This window comes from Sorex fumeus, unplaced genomic scaffold (genome assembly GCF_029834395.1).
Source record: "Sorex fumeus unplaced genomic scaffold, SorFum_2.1 ptg000131l, whole genome shotgun sequence".
Classification (NCBI taxonomy): domain Eukaryota; kingdom Metazoa; phylum Chordata; class Mammalia; order Eulipotyphla; family Soricidae; genus Sorex; species Sorex fumeus.
The window spans coordinates 38,924,598-38,943,478 of record NW_026606188.1 but is presented as its reverse complement, the minus strand read 5'-3'; the positions used below and the strand labels follow the sequence as shown (position 1 = coordinate 38,943,478).

At 39.7% G+C, this 18,881-nt stretch overlaps 1 protein-coding gene across 1 annotated transcript in view; it reads left to right on the top strand.

Annotated features, from left to right (window-relative positions):
* The window catches only part of SLC25A24 (solute carrier family 25 member 24), a 61,512-nt gene that overhangs the window by 30,332 nt on the left and 12,299 nt on the right, over window positions 1-18,881 (top strand). The window contains exons 5-7 of the mRNA XM_056139123.1: window positions 7,064-7,222; window positions 10,951-11,103; window positions 16,917-17,024. Of these exons, the coding sequence (XP_055995098.1) occupies window positions 7,064-7,222; window positions 10,951-11,103; window positions 16,917-17,024 (420 nt within the window). The remainder of the gene's footprint in view (window positions 1-7,063; window positions 7,223-10,950; window positions 11,104-16,916; window positions 17,025-18,881) is intronic.

The window sequence follows — 18,881 nt, the reverse complement described above, 5'->3', positions numbered from 1 at the left end:
CAGTGTAGTTATGGCACTTATTTTTGCCATTCTCAAAAGTTGGAAGCTGTACTGCCTTCCAAAAGTGAAATTAGGGTGAGTTAGTCACCTTTGGTTCACACTTTTTTTTCTACCATAGGTAAGTCTTAGTTTTACTTTTTATAGATATTATATTTCATAAATAATCTCAATATCTTTTTTGGGAGGAACCTATTAAGCAATGCTCAGGAGGCCTGAGGGCCCACTTCCTGTTGGGTCTGTCACTCAATATATGGAACCCTGTCCTACGAGAATTATCCTGGACACTGTGACAGTCAGAGGTTCCAGGGCTACACCTGGTGATGCTTAGGAACCATGTGATGCCAGGGATTGGTCCTGAGTTGGTTGCAGAACCTAATTTTTCTACCACTTCCTTGCCCCTAATCATAGTACTTTACGGTTTCTAAAAATGTCTTTTTGACTTTATGAGAACAGGCAAATAGTTGTTCTGGAACTTTAGGCTATACTTGTATTTGTCTCTCAGAAGGCACTTGATAATAATTTTTATTGAAGGCTAGGGCTGGAGCGATAGCACAGCGAGTAGGGCGTTCGCCTTACAAGCGGCCAACATGGCCGACCCGAGTTCGATTCCTCCGCCCCTCTCGGAGAGCCCGGCAAGCTACCGAGAGTATTCGATATGCCAGACACAGTAACAACAAAGTCTCCAGTGGAGACGTTACTGGGCCCGCTCGAGCAAATCGACGATCAACGGGAAGGCCTTTACCTTTTACCTTATTTTATTTTTTAAAATTTTATTAGACACCATGAGGTACAGTTGTAGACTTACAAATTTTTGTGCTTGGGTTTTAATTATACAATGATCAAATACCCATCCCTCCACCAGTGCCCATTTCCCACCACCACGGATCCCAGTATCCCTCCCACCCCTAAATTTTTTTTTTAATCATAGCATTTCACACCTGTATTTACTTAAAACTCAAAAAAATTTAATTACATTGTATGAAATATACTAGTGTAAATCGAGTTCAGTTTGTTGTGCATTCTGCTGCTGAAATCACAGAATTTAAAATTTTTCTTAATGGGCTTGTTCTCTGTATTTATTCATGAATTTCAGTGAACTCTCTGTGCATTAAAGGAAGCCTAAAGTTCACATTGCCACTGTTAGTAATACTAAAATCACGCAGAGCAAATAAGGTTATTGGTGAGTTATGTTTGCACTATGAGTATAAAGTAATACTATATTAGTCCAGTGACTTGGATCAATATTATTCTTATAAATTGTATTTACACTATCAAATGCTTATTGTATCTTTCATAATGGTTGTTAACAATTGAGACTATCTATATTCGTGTATCCTTTTTATTTACAGTGAAATGAGAGTGTTGCTGTAGAATAGCTTCCAACTCTTACATCTTTATCTCTGAATCTCTTTATGCCAGACTCATCTAAATAATAAAGTTTTAAAATGTCATTTATTGAGTTGTATTTCTCTAAGCTGTGCTTCTAATCCTGGGAATTTTTTACAATAGATTTGAGGGCAGGTAAATTTATTAATTTTTTAAATTATCAAAAATTTAAATTTAATCACTGTGAATTACAGAGTTATTCATGGTTGAGTTTCAGGTACAAACTATTCCAACACCAATCCCTTCACCAGTATCCACTTAAGGACAGATCATTTTATTCTTTTTAAGTTTTTTTTTTGTGATGGTTTTATTTTATTTATTTATTTTCCTTAAATTTTTATTAGTGAAACACCATGAGGTACAGTTGTAGACTTACAAATTTTTGTGCTTGGCTTTCAGTTATACAACGATCGAGTACCCATCCCTCTACCAGTGCCCATTCTCCACCACCACTGATCCCAGTATCCCTCCTATCCCCATTCCCACATCCCACCCTACCTCTGTGGCAGGGCATTCCCTTTTGTTATCTCTCTCCTTTTGAGTGCTGTGGTTTGCAAAAGAGACATTGAGTAGAAATCATGTTCGGTCTATAGTCTACTCTCATCACACATCTCCCATTGTGAGAGGAACTCCCAACACCCTTTATTTGGTGCTCCCTTCTCTATCTGAACTGCCTTCTCCCCTAGCGTGTGCGGCTGGCCTCAAAGCCATGGAGTAATCCTCCTGGTACTTATCTCTGCTAATCTTGGGTGTTAGTCTCCTATTTTGTTACTTTATGTTCCCCAGATGAATGCAATCTTTCTATGTCTGAAGGACAGATCATTTTAAGCAGTTTGTCTCTGTTATAGTTCAGTTTGATTTAGAATTGCATATTTTCAATATAAGAAAAGTTTTTATAGGCAGTTTGGGAAGATGTCTCTAGTGGTAGAGCACATGCTGAGTATTCTCAAGATACAGAGTTTGATCTTCAGTACCACTGGGTGTGGACTTGGTGGTCTGGAGCATTGTATCACAGGACTGAGCACCAGCCTCTCCCCTCCCCACCTGCCCCAGCTGTACTGTAGGTTGGTGGTGGTGCCAGCAGCTACTGGAGTATAAAACAAAATACCCTCAAATATATCAGTCTGGAACAAAGGTTGTCAAACTTATTTGTCTGACCTCACCCCTTTTCAGAAAAAAAATTTGCTAGGTGCCAATGGGAATCTACCTTCTTTAAGGAAACAAACAGGAAATGCTAACAGTTGCATCCAGTGCCGCTGCCTCCTCCTTTGATTGCCCTGCCCAGTCATATAGGCCACTTTGGGAAAGGAAGATCTAGAAAATAAGTTTAGAGGTATTCATATATGCCTCTAGGTTAATTTTTATTTACCTATTTAAGTCATATATCATAGCTAAAATATGTGAATGCTATTTTGACATAAATGGTATGTTAAGTCATTCAGATTTTTGTAGCTAAACATATTCACTACTTATGATAAACTGCTGTCTTTTCAATGTGACTTAGCCCAGAAGAAGAAAAATAGAAGAATTGATTTACCAAAATGTTGTCATTTTTGGTTTGGTAAATTTATAGTCACTGTTAATTTTCATTGCTTGTGACCTATATTCTACTTTGTTTAGTGTGAATAGACCACTTATAATCATCTTTATGCTCAAATTGGTTCACTATACTTTCAATGGAAAGAAGTGATCATAAACTGTAAGATAACACAATTCTTCTTTGAAACAAACATACCCTTATACAGATTAAATGCAGTCCTTATAAGGATACTCATGACATTTTTCAAAGAAATAGACGAAACACTCCTGAAATTCATATGGAACAATAAATCCCCGTGAGTAGCTAAAGCGATCCTTGGGAAAAAGAAGATGGGTGGCATCATCTTCCCCAACTTCAAACTGTACTACAAAGCGTTAGTAATTAAAAGAGCATGGTATTGGAATAGAAACAGTTCTGCAGACCAATAGAACAGAGTTGAATATTCTGACACAGCCTCTCAATCAAGTTATCACTTAATCTTTGGTAAAGGAGCAAGAAATGTGAAGTGGAAAAAGGAAAGCCTCTTCCTTCCTAACAAGTGGTCCTGGGAAAATTGGACAGCTACATACAAAAAAATGAACTCAGACCTCTGTCTAATGCCAGGCACAAAAGTCAGATCAAAATGGATTAAAGACCTCAATATCAGACCTGAATCCGTAAGGTACATGGAGGGAAATGTAGGCAGAACCCTCCATGACATTTATGTCAAAGGCATCTTCAAGGATAAATCATCACTGACCAAGCAAGTGGAAACAAACATAAACAAATGGGACTACATTAAACTAAGTAGCTTCTGCACCTCAAAAGAAACAGTGATCAAAATACAGAGAGAGCCCAATGAATGGGAAAAATTATTTACCCAATATCCATCAGATAGGGGCTTAATATCTAGGATATACAAGGCACTGGTAGAACTTTACAAGAAAAAACCCTCCAATCCCATAAAAAACGGAGAGAAAAAATCAACAGAAACTTACTCAAAAAAAAAATTTAAATAGTCAAAAGGCACATGAAAAAATGCTCTACATCGCTAATCATCAGGGAGATGCAAATCAAAACAACCATAAGGTATCATCTTACACCACAGAAACTGGTACACATCAAAAAGAACAAGAGCAACCAGTGCTGGTGTGAATGTGGGGAGAAAGGGACTCTCATTCATTGTTGGTGGGAATGCCTACTGGTTCACCTTTTTGGAAAACAATATGGACATACTTCCAAAAACTATGACCCAGCAATACCACTTCTGGGAATATATCACTGAGATGCAAAAAAAAAAAAATTAAAACCCACACAGTAAAAATTACATCTGCACTTGTATATTTATTGTAGCACTGTTCACAATAACCAGATTTTGGAAAAAGCCCGAGTGCCCAAGAACAGATGACTGGTTAAAGAAACTTTGGTACATCTACACAATGGAATATGATACAGCCGTTAGAAAAGATGAAACCATGAAATTTGCATGTAGGTGGATGGACATGGAGACTATCATGTTAAATGAAATGCGTCAGAAAGAGAGGGACAGACATAGAATGACTACACTCATTTGTGGAATATAAAGTAACATAATATGAGGCTAACACCTAATGACAGTAAAGACAAGGTCCAGGAAGATCGCTCCATGGTTTAGAGGCTGGCCTCATGTTCTGCGGGAAAAAGCAGTTGGGATGGAGAAGGGACCACCAAGTAAATGATGGTTGGAGGGATCTCTCAGAATGGGAGATAAGTGCTGAAAGTTGACTCAGAACAAAACATGATGCCCTCTTAGTATTTGCATTGCAAACCATAACACCCAAAATTAGAGAGTAAAAAGGAATATACCTGCCACAGAGACAGGGGGTGGAATGGCATAGGGTAGGCGGGAGGGATACTAGGAACATTGGTGGTGGAAAATGCACTGGTGGAGGAATGGTGCACGATCATTGTATGACTGAAGCATAATCATGAAAGTTTGTAACTGTATCTCATGGTAATTCACTTGATCACTTGATCACTTGATCCTCCATTATTCATTGATTTACTCGAGCAGGTGCCAGTAATGTCTCCATTCATCCCTGTTGTGTGCTAGCGTAGCCCAATGGCATCTGTTCATTCTAGGAACATGCAGAGCCTCAAACCGATCATTCAGGGTCTTGACGAAGAAGTCTGACCATCTTGTAGGTGGGCGTCCACGCGATCTTTTGACATCCCGTGGAATCCAGTCAGTAATGGCTGTAGTCCAGCAGTTGTCTATAAACCTCAGTACGTGTCCAGCCCATCTGATTTTTGATGCCTTGGCAAATGAGACAGCGTCCCTGATTCTTGAGCGTTGACGAAGATCAGAACTCCGGATTCTATCTCTCATTTGAGTGAATCATGATATTCCAAGCATAGCTCTTTCGATTCCTCTTTGAGAGACCCGAATAGCGTTCTCATCCTGTTTGTGTAGGGCCCAGGTCTCTGAGGCATATGTTAATGCAGGAAGAACAGTGGAATCAAAGAGATGTGCTCATAGCTGGAGGTTCTTTGTCCTCTTAGTTATTTCTTCAACGCTCTTGAAGGCGTTCCAAGCCGCTCTCTTCCTCCTGTGTAACTCAGGTGCCAGGTCATTCATCATGTTGATTTCTCGACCTAGGTATATATAACTGTGGCATTCGGAGATGGTGGTTCCGTTGAGAGCAAATGGAGCGTCAGGAACGAGGCTGTTTCTCATAAGCATTGTCTTCGTAAGATTCAGCTGTAGTCCGACCTTTCCAAAATCATGGTCAAAGTTGGTCAGCATTTGTGCCGCTTGGCTGATGTTTGTGTTATTAGAACGATGTCATCAGCAAAGCGTAGGTGGTGTAGTTGCCGACCATCTATCTTCACTCCCATTCCTTCCCATTCCAGTCATTGCATGATGTTCTCGAGGGTGTCACTGAAGAGTTTTGGTGAAATGGTATCACCCTGCTGAACCCCTCTCTTGACATGGATGGTTACTTCTTTGTAGAATGCTGAGATCCTGGTAGATCCTCCGTAATAGAGCTCACGGAGGATCCTGATGTATTGAGTTTGTATGCCCTGATTGGCTGGGGCTTCTATGACCGCTTCTGTCTCAACAGAATCAAAGGCCTTCTTTAAATCAATGAACGTTAGACAGAGTGGCATCTTGAATTCCTGAGAAACCTCAATGAGCTTAGTAATTGTGTGGATATGGTCGATGGTACTGAATCCTTTTCGGAATCCTGCTTGTTCACATGGTTGTCCTTCATCTAGTGTTCTGCTAATCCTATTTAGGATGACTCTAGTGAACAGTTTGTAGATGACAGACAATAGGCAGATTGGGCGATAGTTGCCAATGTCGTGAATGTCTCCCTTCTTGTATAGTAGTACAGTCCTGCTGGTTTTCCATTGGGATAGAACCTTGCATTCAGACAGGTAGCATGTGAAGAGCCGAGCCAGTGTATTGATGAGTACTGATGGTAAGTTCTTCAGGTGTTCAGGTCTGATCTTGTCTGGGCCAGGTGCTCTTTGTTTCTTTACCAATGAGATGGCAAGTTGAATTTCGGAAGGGAGAACATTGGGAATGATATATCCATCGTGTGGAATGTGGTATGTGGCCAAGTGGACGTGGCTATTAAAGAGATCTGAGTAGAAGTCATGAATAATCTTCTCCATTGCCCTTCTGGAAGATGTGATAGATCCATCAGGATGCTGGAGGGCAGTCATCTTGCTCTTGTAGTTGGTGAAGGACAGGCGGGCATTACGAATGCTTTTCCCGGCTTCTGCCACATGTATGGTAATTCAATAATTTAAAAAAGAAACACTAAAAGGCATTCACAGGAAGAATACCTGCCCCTCCTGCTGAAGCTGTGTAAGTCAATGAGAAATATATTTTTCCTCTTTAAAACAAAGAAACATACCTTCTGGAATGATCTATTTTGCTGTTGTTGTTTTGGGCAGTAACACCAATACTGCTGGCTTTGTGCTCAGGGATAACTTCTGGGTGGGGGGTTGGGGAGTACCATATGGAATGCTGGGGATAAAACCCAGGTTGGTTATGTGTGCGGCAAGTGCTCTACCCATTGTACTGTTTCTCTGGCTTCTGGAATAATCTAATTTTTCATTGAAAAATCATGGCTATTTCTTTCCCTCTCTCTCCCTGGTGTTTAACAGGGTATTGACATCGGAGAAAGTTATGCTATTCCAGATGAATTCACTGAAGATGAAAAGAAGTCAGGACAATGGTGGAGGCAGCTTCTGGCAGGAGGTGTGGCTGGCGCTGTTTCTAGAACATCCACTGCCCCTTTGGATCGGCTCAAAGTCATGATGCAGGTGAGCATGATGATCTTGTACCTGTGTCCTAAATACTAAAAACAATGAAAAATATGTGGTATTTTGAAAAAAGAACTCTGAAAAGAGCTTTTTATATCTTTAAAAAAACGAATCTGTCTTATTTCTTTAATCCTAAATTCAGCCCATGTAAGTATTTCAGTGTTCTATCAAACCTTAAGTTGTGCTACGTGTGTGTGTGTGTGTGTGTGTGTGTGTGTGTGTGATAAGCTTGTGATCTTTGGTATTCTGTGACTATTCAAATCTTTAATTAGAGATCTCTAGCCATTATAAGTGTTCTCCTTAATTTTAAAAGATTTCTATTTTTTTTTTTACCATACCTGAGATACTCAGGGGTTACTTCTGGCTCTGCACTTAGAAATTACTCCTGGTGGTACTTGGGGGAATGTATGGAATACTAGGGATGGAACTGTGGTCTGCTGTCTGCAAGGCAAACTTAAATGTTCTACCTGCTGTACTATCACTCCAGCCCCAATTTACTGTCTTATTTTAAACTAGCAACCATTCAGGCAGGAGCAGTGACTTCACCCTGAGGCCTGGCCCAGGAGGGTGGCAGAATGGAAAGGCCCCACCTCCGAGGCACACTCCTGCCAGAAGTCATGGGTGTGAGGTAGGGACTCTGGTTCTGCAGCAGAGAACTGAGAGCATCTAAGTGTCCTCTGGACTTTTCCCTTTGTCCTGCATCAGCCAGGTTTCTAGAAGTTGAAAATCAATGTGGGCAGGACCCCAGGGCTCAAATGTGTCCCCAGCTTCCTTCTGCAACTCCATGGGACAACCCAGGGAGAAGGGGCCACCTCTTCTGGGCCTTTAGTCTCATGTGATGTTCTCTAGGAGCCTGTGTGTTGTTTAAGATCACACAATCTACTGTTCCAAATAAATCCTGAATTCTCCATGGCTGACCTCCAATGGTTTTGTTGTGTGTGTTCTCTATTTATTTATCTATTTAATTTTGCTTTTTGGGTCACATCTAGTGATGCTAAGGGGTTACTCCTGGTTCTGTGCTCAGAAATTACTCCTGGCAGTGCTTAGTGCTTAGGGGACCATATGAGATGCCGGGGATTGAACCTGGGTCAGCCACGTGCAAGGCAAATGACCTTCCTGCTGTACTATTGCTCCAGCCCCCGTGTGTGTTTTCTGAAATAGCCTAGGTGAAGAAAAAGTGGGTGGAGAAACTACGATTGCTCCAAGAACTCATTCAGAAACATGGAGACCATCACCAGGGACTTTTCCACATTGCGTTGGCCAGCTCTTAGTTACGTGGTCACAGGGTGCTGTGGGCGAGGCTGGGAAATGGAGTCCACCTATGTATTCTGCAGGAGGGAGCCCCTCGTTCTCTAGTGTCTTGCTTGGAGCTGTCAGGCCAGGCTCAGGGGCCCGACCACCTTAGGGAGTTGGACAGCAGCCCTGAGCAGGCCAGGGTGTCGGGCTCAGAGTTAGGAGTGAAGCTGTTTCTTGGGTCTCATCCCTGTCCCATCAGTGAGAGACACTAGTGAGTGAGTTCAGCTGCAGCAGCAAGAGTTGGGTGCTGACAGCATAGCCTCTATTTTACTTTATTTTACTTCCTCTGCCTTCCTGTCGGCTGCACGACATCTTATCATCTCATTCCTACTTTGGGCAAACTGGGGCTACCGAATGGAACCTGCCCACATGGCAGAGTCTGGCAAACTCCCCATGGTGTACCCAATAAGCCAAATACCAGTAACAATGAAGGGTCTCATTCTCCTAACTCTGAAAGAGCCTTGAATATGGAACTTTTAAAAAAAAATCTCAGGGCTAGGACGAAGGAGACATTACTGGGGCCTGCTCGAGGCAATCGACGATTAACAGGATGGTTGTGATTGTGATTGATTGTGAACCATTCAGGATGTACTTAAGTTTCAAAATATATACTTAGGGCTAAAGGTTGCTCTTTAAAGAGAAAGGTGAAGAAATGAGGTGTGTATGAATGTGTGTTCTTGTTTCTTTAGGAATATGGTAAATTGACTTTGAGAGATCTTGAATTAAACTCTTTTTGGTTAATTTTATTGTCATGTTTATTAAAAATAAAATGAATGTCTCTGAACTATATCATATCCAAGACTGGGGGAGGGCTTCCCCAAACTGTCTTGATATTTATTTATCTATTTGAAGGACTTAAGGGAATTCATTGGACACTTTTATACTCATGAATGTGGTTTGTTACAGAGAAAGAATACAAATTAAAATCAGTTAAGAAAAGAAGTACATAAATAGAAGTACAATTGTGGGAAGATTCCAAATGCTATTGTCCTTTCCCAAAGAGTCACATGTGTTAATATGCCAATGTGTAAAGAGTGTTTCATGCTAACAAAGGAAGCTCTCCTGGGTCTTTGGTGTCCAGGATTTTAAAAAATTTTTGTTTATCTGCTTATATTTTTGCTTGTTTCTTTCTTATTCTTAATTATCTCCTGCCATCCTGGCTAAGCTTTTGTTTCCAGGGCTCCAGGCACCAATTTTTTTTTTTAAATATTTTGTCACTTGGGGCCAGAGAGATAGTACAATGGGTAGAGCACCTGCAAAGAAATCCCAGACTCCTGGCACCCACTCTGGTCCCTGAAACCTCAGAAATAATCCCTGAGTGCAGAGCTAGGTGTAAGCCCTGGTCACAGCTGAATGTGGCCCCCAAACCCAACATAAATACATGAATAAAATACATTAATAGTTGTTACTCATTTTTTTTGGGGCTTTTTGGGTACACCCAGTGATGCACGGGGATTAGTCCTGGCTCATGCACTCAGGAATTACTCTTGGCAGTGCTCCTGGGGACCCTATCGGATGCCGGGATTCAAATACAGGGTTGGCTACGTGGGAGACCAACGCCCTACCTGCTGTGCTATCACTCTAGCCCCTGTTACTCATTTTTTTATAAGCTAAATCAGACAAATTTACCAACACAAAAAATGTTACATACTATACTTTTCCTTTAGTTGTGAATATTTTTCAACTCTGTTTACTTTTTGCTGTATTTCTTGTGTCATATTGTTCTCACTAGAAGAATGAGAACAAGATAGTATACATATCACATTTTTTTTTTCAGTACAACACCTGGTAAAAATTCACTAATTTATTTTTTGTTTATTAAAATTAATCAATTTTATAGAACTATAATATCTAGTATGTTTAAATAGCTATCACCGCTGTAGTGTAAATCAAGAAGTTCATAGTACCATCTGGTTTAGGTATTTGGTACATGCCATAAATTTATTCTTAGAGAGGCTTTGAGGTAAGCTGTCCAGAATATGACTTTTACTTTTGGTGTCAGGCTGTATGAATTCTCCTGTCTATGGTTCTGTTATTATATAATCTTCAGGTTTTTTCAGACCAGTAAATATATCATGTTTATATGCCTTTTTGAGAGAAGAAATAACATATGACCTATAGCACATATTCTTTATTTTTCTTATATTAAACTTGCTCATATCTCAGAGTATACCTTGATTAATACTCATTATGAATGTTGCTCATAATTTAAATGTCTCATATTTTCTTTTGGTTTTCCACATAAGGTACTGATATCTCTAGTTTTAGCTTCAACTTATAGTTCTTTCCATCATTCTATGCACGTTTAGCCCTCTTCTCAGATGCATCTTCCTGCAGTTATAATCAGTAGTGAAGAAAGAAAAGTGATTTTTATGATTACAAGTTGAAACAGTAGTGTACCACTAATATTTTTATATTCTTTTAATTTTTAGGTCCATGGTTCAAAGTCACAGAAAATGAATGTATATGATGGCTTTCGACAGATGGTGAGAGAAGGAGGTTTCCTTTCCCTTTGGAGAGGAAATGGTACGAATGTCCTTAAAATTGCTCCTGAGACAGCTGTTAAGTTCTGGGCATATGAACAGGTAATTTTTATCATATACAGAATTTATAAATAAAGAGAAGCTAAACTTTTCAGTAACAGGCGACATAAAATATTTTTTTTTGGTTTTTATTTTATTTATTATTATTTTTTTAACAAGGGGGCACATCCAGCTGGATGTATGATTGGCAATCAGATTCAGGGTCTTGCACATGCTAGGCATGACCTCTACCACTTGAGCTGTCTTCCTGGCCCTGAATAGTTGCTTTAAAATATAATACTTTTCCACATATATAATAATTTTTCACATAGGAATTTCTACTGTGCTACAGGAGAAATTTAGGATCAGAGTGGATAAATTTAGGATTTGACATTTCTTGTGATTGAATTCTGGGGTTCTGAATTTAATATCACATTTTTATAAAAAGAAAGAATTTTGTGTTCTAAGTAGCTCTTTGGGCTGGAGTAATAGCACAGTGGGTAGGGTGTTTCCTTGCACTCGGCCGACTTGTGTTCAATTCCTTTGTCCTCCGATACCCCGGCACGTTACCGAGAGTATCCCGTCTTCACGGCAGAGCCTGGCAAGCTACCCGTAACATATTCGATAGGCCAAAAACAGTAACAACAAGTTTCACAACGGAGACATTACTGGTGCCTGCTCAAGCAAATTGATGAACAACGGGAGGACAGTGCTACAGTGCTAAGTAGCTCTTCAAGAAAGTGAAAAATTTTAACTGAATTCATTTGAAGTTCAGTCTAAAAGACAAGTTGTACACTTGTCTTTTATGAAATTAGTCCTACTATATATATATGAAAAGAAAAATTTTAAATTGAAGTCTTTAGAGTAATTTGACATTTCTCAAGTAAAATTGAGCTGAATTTAAAATAAAATAGCCATTAAAGCAAGATCGCTCCTAGTCTATGCACTTCTGCACTAAGAGTTGGCATGTGATAAGTAATTGCTTGGTATGTGTTTGTTGAACCAGTGAATGAATGTATTTACCTCTGAGTCACCTCTCTATTGACTTAGATTATTTAGATTATTGCTTCTGCATAACTTGGTGTTAAGGAAAATACAGTAAAGAGTTCTAGAGTTCACTGTCTCTGTCCCTTAGTAGAAACATCTTGTTGAACATTTACAATATTATTTTTCCATTATTTTTATATCATTGTTAATTTTAACCAAAAGAATATTAAATTTCATGATTATGGTTCAGCTCACATATTTATAATAGTTTCTGGCTTGGATGTACATAGTTACCACATCTCACCACCAAAGTGACCAAGATCTTCCACTTTTGTTCCAGTGCCACTCCTAATCCACCTTTTTTGTCCCCTCCCATACCTCATTCCTTCACCCTGTTTGGCGTTCTTAGTTTTGTAGTCCAGAGCCAAGTATTCATTATTATTTAATACTGTCATTTCCTTGTTTATTTCTCTGTGTCACAGATAAATCATACTATCCAGTATTGGTCCCTTTCCCTCTGACTCATTTCAGTTAACATGAAGCTTTCCTGTTCATTTAAGTTGCAGCAAACTACAAGATTTCATCTTTTCTTATGGCTGCATAGTACTCCATTACATATCACGACTTTTTTAGGCTTGTACACTAGGTCACACTGCTCATATACCATTGGTGGTGGCATATGCAGTCCCAATGGCAATGCCGCCTGGATCAGATTTAATGACTTGGGGTGCCAGAGAGTGAATTTTCAGCTTCATACGTTCAGTGCAGGAACTCCATGACTGAGCCACATTCCCCGGTCCTATTACAGGTCTTGAATTAGTATAAGTTATGGTAAGTATAAATATATTAAATCATGGTCACGGTCCTCCCGTTGTTCATTGATTTGCTCGAGCCGGCCCAGTAACGTCTCCTTCGTGAGATTTGTTGTTACTGTGTTTGGCATATTGAGTACGTCACCGGTAGCTTGCCAGGCTCTGCCGTGCGGGCGAGATACTCTCGGTAGCTTGCCAGGCTCTTCCACAGGGGCAGAGGGATCGAACTCGGGTTGGCCACGTTGGCTGCGTGCAAGGCAAACGCCCTACCCACTGTGCTTTAAATATATTAAATATATTTTCAAATTTCCAGAGAGCTAGCTAGTATTTACCAGAAGGTAAATACTATAGCTATCCTATATCTTAATAGGTCTCTTAATAGGTCTTGTTCATTGAATAACAGGTTTAGAAAATGAAGTAGAGGAAGTATAGAGTATTTTGCCTGGCATTTAACTGTCTTAGACATATTGATATGGGACAAAACTGTGGTCTAGTTGGGTTGTTGTGTGCATAGCAGAGATGGTAAGGTCGGCAATGCATATATGTTCTCATGGCTTCACCTGCCATCTGTCTACTAACTGTCCTGCATTCTGATGTTTTTTTTCTTTGATATTATACCTGTATGTCATATATGTATGGCATACATGTGCCTATCTGCTTATATATCCCATCCTTCACTACATGTACATACATGCCTGCATACACACACAGCATTTTTCTTTCTGTGTGTCAGAGAGTGGTGAATATCCTTTTAATAATTTACTCAGGAGTTGCTACAGTCAGTTCTTATTGCTATACTTCCTTTTGCATGCCACTGTTACAGCACTGAATTCTGATGATCTCAGTGCTGTTCTCTGCTTAATGGAATGGTTAACTTCCTCAGGCAATATTTGTTTTCAGGTTTGTATTCCCTGTACCTTGCCCAGGGCTAGTAAATGCTTATTGAGTGAGTGAAGACACAGAACTTCCACAGTTAGCTAATGAGCCCAAGTATTCGAGAATCTCAAGCCCATTGCAATGAGTGGAAAGGTCACTTAAATCACTTAACTTCCCGTTAGTCGTTGATTTGCTCGAGCGGGCGCCAGTAACGTCTCCATTTGTCCCTGTCGCGTGCTAGTGTAGCCCACTAGCACACTAGTGGAAAGGTAGGTACTTCAAATAGAAGCAGTAACACATAAAGAGAAATTTGGCAGTCCTTGGGGGACTCAGTGAACATCAATCACTCTGTAAACAGAAGGTAAATACTATTTACAGGTAAATACTAGGTTCAAGTCTAGTATTGTATATTTCTAGGAATTTAATGATGGAAGCATGCCAAATATAAAAGGACTATAGAATTTATAGATTTAATACTAAATGTAATGAGGGAGTCAGCTTATATAAGGGAGTGAAATATTTACATATAAGAAAGACCCACCTTAACAACAAATAGATAATATTTTGGAAGTCTGTTTAATGAAATATCCCAGTAGCTCAGTTAAGAAATGATGAGCTCCAGAATATGGTGGGGACTGTAGGGATTGGATAAGAAGATGATGAACTGAAAATATTTTGGAAATAGAATCAATAAAAGTTACTAAGTGGGGGTAGAGTTAAAAAAAAAAAAGAGGAATCAGGTGTAATACTCTGGTTCCTAATTTAAGAAACTGAATAAAACAAGAGACAGCAAGAGGAATATATTTTTAAACAAAATAACAGGATATTTCAATGTACTGACCTCAGAAGAAAATTTAGCTTGTTGACAGTTTTAAGTACCTGGCATAGTGACTAATCCCTTTACAGGCTCTCTGTTTCCTTTTTTTTTTTTTTTTTTTTGCATATGGTATTCGATATGCCAAAAACAGTAACAACAAGTCTCACAGTTTGTTGTGAGATGTTACTGGTGCCCACTCAAGCAAATCGATGAACAATGGCAGGACAGTGCAGTGCTACATGGTATGTTTTGGTGAGGCAGAAATCCAGAGCTCCTAGACTTTATTTTTTTAATTTAATTTTTACTAGTGAAACACCATGAGGTACAGTTGTAGACATACAAATTTTTGTGCTTGGGTTTCAATTATACAATGATCAAGTACCCATCCCTCCATCAGTGCCCATTTTCCACCACCACGGGTCCCAGTATCCCTCCCACCCCCCAACCCCATCCCACCCTGACTCTGTGGCAGGGCATTCCCTTTTGTTCTCTCACTCCTGTTGGGTGTTGTGGTTTGCAAAAGAGGCAATGGGTGGCAATCATGTTTGGTCTATAGTCTACTTTCAGCATGCTTCTCCCATCCTGGGAGGAACCTCCCAAAACCATTTATTTGTGCTTCCTTCTCATCTGAGCTCCCTTTTCCCCTAGCATGTGTGGCTGGCCTCCAAGCCATGCTCCTAGACTTTAAATGCATGTTCTCTACCAATCACCAAGTATTTAAATACTCTGACAGGTGCTGCTGGAAATAGAGTGGTTACTAGGTGCAAATGATGCCATTGACATTCCTGCCAGTGTGTACTAGGAAATTTTAAACAAATCCTGTATAAAAATTGTGATAATCAAATTTGTGGTAAAATTATCAGAGCCTGTACAGAATAGGAGTTTGACTTAACATTCTGGTGTATTTCAGGAAACCATTACCCATGGAAGCACCAATATTTTGGGTAGTAGGTGGAGAATTTGGAGAAATTCATACATTTTATTTCATGAACAGGGAAATACAGATTTAATAGAAAATAACATTCCTATATTGTTGTATTGGAATTTTGGATTCCAAAGAATATACACACTGGCTAGGGAATGGAACTAGGGAATGGGACTTCCCAGCCTTTGAACTTGGGAAGGACCCAGAATTTTCATCCCAGACTGATCTACTTGCGGAAATTCGGCAACATTATGTTCTTTTTATTTAAAAAAATATTAAGGAACCATTGTTTACAAAGCTGCTTAGTAATTGAGTTTTAGGCATATAATATCAGCGGCAACTTCTGTGTCAACCAGTGTTCCCATATTCCCTCCCCAGCCCAACCCTGTCCCATCCTTGCCTGTCAACTTAATTTCTTTCCTCTTATATCTATCTCTTCTTTAAACACTGGGGTCAGGGTTACCTCAGCATTCCCCTTTATGACAATGCATTTCCTTATTTGGTATTCTATATCTTACCGATAAATAAGATCATCCTGTGTTTGCCTTTCTTCACTAACTTACTTCACTTGATAAACATAATGCTCTTCTGGAGATGAGTTGTGGAGCTAGGCCATTTCTATCTTGGAGGCTGCTGACCAATAACTTTTTATAAATTGTTAATATTTGCCATGTATTTTTTTGTATTGTTAAATTAGTGTTAAAAAATAGAACTGGGGAGAAATGCCCCAAAATTGTAAAAACTATTAATCCTTTATTTTCTGGGGAAAGATACTATTGTTTTGTCTTCTTAAGCTTAAGTATGTCTTGTCTGTGGAATACATATCTGTCTTCTGTGAACATTTAACCTGAGAATCACATTATTTGGTAAATGGAATATATTAGCGTTTAGGCCTTGCCTTTATACTAAATATTGTTTATGTAGTATATGCACTTTGAGAAATATCACATTGACCAAAATTGGTATTTAGTAGCTGATTTGTTATTTGTTATTGTCTTAAACCTTGGGTTGCCATAACAACATCAAACACTGGTGATTTGAACAACCAATAAATTATAAGAAATGTACTTCTCATAATCCTAGAATTGGGAAATCCAAAACTAAGGTACTGGTTATCTTGCTTTCTGGTGAGGATTCTCTCCGTGGCTTGCAGGTGACTTGTCTTCTTGTGTGTGCACATAATTTCTGTGGTGATTTACCTGCATGTAGAACTATGGCGAGTGCACGGTGGTGGTGGGGTTGGAGGATGACACTGTTGTCTCTCTCTTTTTTTAAAAAAAGACACTGATACTGTCTTGAGGGGGCCACTCCAGTCCTTGTATAACCTAATTACTTTGCAAAGGACCGTCTTCAGATTCCATCACATTGTACATTGCAGCTTTGACACTGAATTTGAATGTGTGTTTCACAATTAAGTTTATAGCAGGTTTTAATGTGCATTTAAAATTTATTTCCACAGTACAAGAAGTTGCTTACAGAGGAAGGACAGAAAATAGGAACCTTTGAGAGATTTGTTTCAGGTTCCATGGCTGGAGCAACAGCACAGACTTTTATTTATCCTTTGGAGGTAAGAGCCAGGATGCAGTCTGGCTGTATTTGTAGCATTTATGTATTGCAGTGTAATAACTCATCCTCAGACTAACAGTTGAAAGCAACAAGCATTTATAATCTCCCATGATTGTAGGACAGGATATTAAAAGTGGCTCAGGGTTTGTCACAACCTACATCCAAGGTGTTGACCAGGACTGCCTTCACTGTAAAGGTCATTGGAGCTTGAGCTGCTGTAAAATTCACTCACGTGTTTGTTGCCAGAATTCCCTGGCTGTGTGCTAGACACATCAGTTCCACCTTACAGTGTACTTGGGTATCCCCACTCCATGGTATTTGGTTTTCCCAACAGAGTGATCTACAAGAGGCATGAATGAGCACCCCAGATGGAAGCTACAGTTGAATTTTTATTTATCTGGGGAGGCCTCCCAAGCAGTACTCAGAGGGTCTGGGTACTATTCCTGGTGATACTTGGCCAACTTCTTGCTAGAGTCTGGGGATTCAGTGCTGCCCCAGTGTTGTGGTGCTGGGAACCCTCAGGACCACTCAGCCTCCAGGGTAACCTTCCACTGGGCCTCTGCCCAGCAATTATTAGGACGCCATGTGGTGTCAGGCAATTACCGCTCTACTTCCCTCAGTTCTGGAAGCTGTGTCTTTTGCCACCTCTGTTTTCTGTGGACCACATAGACCAGGTAGAGAGTGGGACAGAGCTATACAAGTCAAGGATAATTGGAGGTTGGCAGCAGCAGTGTTAAAACGCTCTCAACTAGAACACTTTTCTTTCTACAGAGGTTTTGCACCATCAATTTAATAATGAAACTTAAGGATTTGTTTAGGTGGTGGTGGTTCTAATTAGATATTATCCCATAAGAGCACAGGTTGACAAGCAATGGATTTGTGGAATATTTTGGACAGTCCTTGAGTTTTTTTTTTTAAGCGATCTTAAAAAATAAATTCCCCTTTACCTCACAAAGAATATGTAAGTGGCCTGATTCTTTAGGTCTACAGACTAAAGTATTTATTGTCTGGACTTGATAAATAAGGTTTCCAGCTTTTGCTTTAAATGTACAAAAATAATATTGTAAATACAGATATCTTTGTTTATAAAACAAAGGATTTTTAAAAAACTGATCAGGCCAAAGCATTATGTACCCTAATTTTTGCCTTTTTAATATGTCACGATCACTATCACGATCATCCTGTTGTTCGTTGATTGCCTCGAGCAGGCATCAGTAACATCTCCTTTATCCTAGCCCTGAGATTTTAAAAAGTGCCATATTCAAGGCTCTTTCAGGGTTAGGAGAATGAGACCCATCATAGTTACTGGTATTTGGCATATTGGATATGTCATGGGGAGTTTGCCAGACTCTGCCGTGTGGGCAGGTTACATTCGGTAGCCTGCCAGGTTGTCCAAAGTAAGAATGAGATAAAAAGATGTCGCGCAACCGCGAATGTACATTATATATGTACATTAATATATCTTTCCTTGAAAATATCTTAATATGAATGTTCATATTACTTCCATACATCTTAAAAATATCCTAGTGAACCTAGTCTTGCTCTTTTTTTTTTTTTTAAATTTTGCTTTTTGGGTCACACCAGAAATGCTCAGGGGTTACTCCTGGCTTTGTACTCAGGAATTACTCCTGGTGGTGCTTGGGAGATTGAATATGGAATGCCGGGGATCGAACCCAGGTCGGCTGCGTGCAAGGCAAATGCTCAACCCGCTATGCTATCGCTCCAGCCCCAGTCTTGCCCTTCCTTCCTTCCTTCCTTCCTTCCTTCCTTCCTTCCTTTCTTTTTTTTTTCCTTTTGGGTCACACCGGTGATGCACAGGGGTTCCTCCTGGCTCATACACTCAGAAATTACTTTTGGT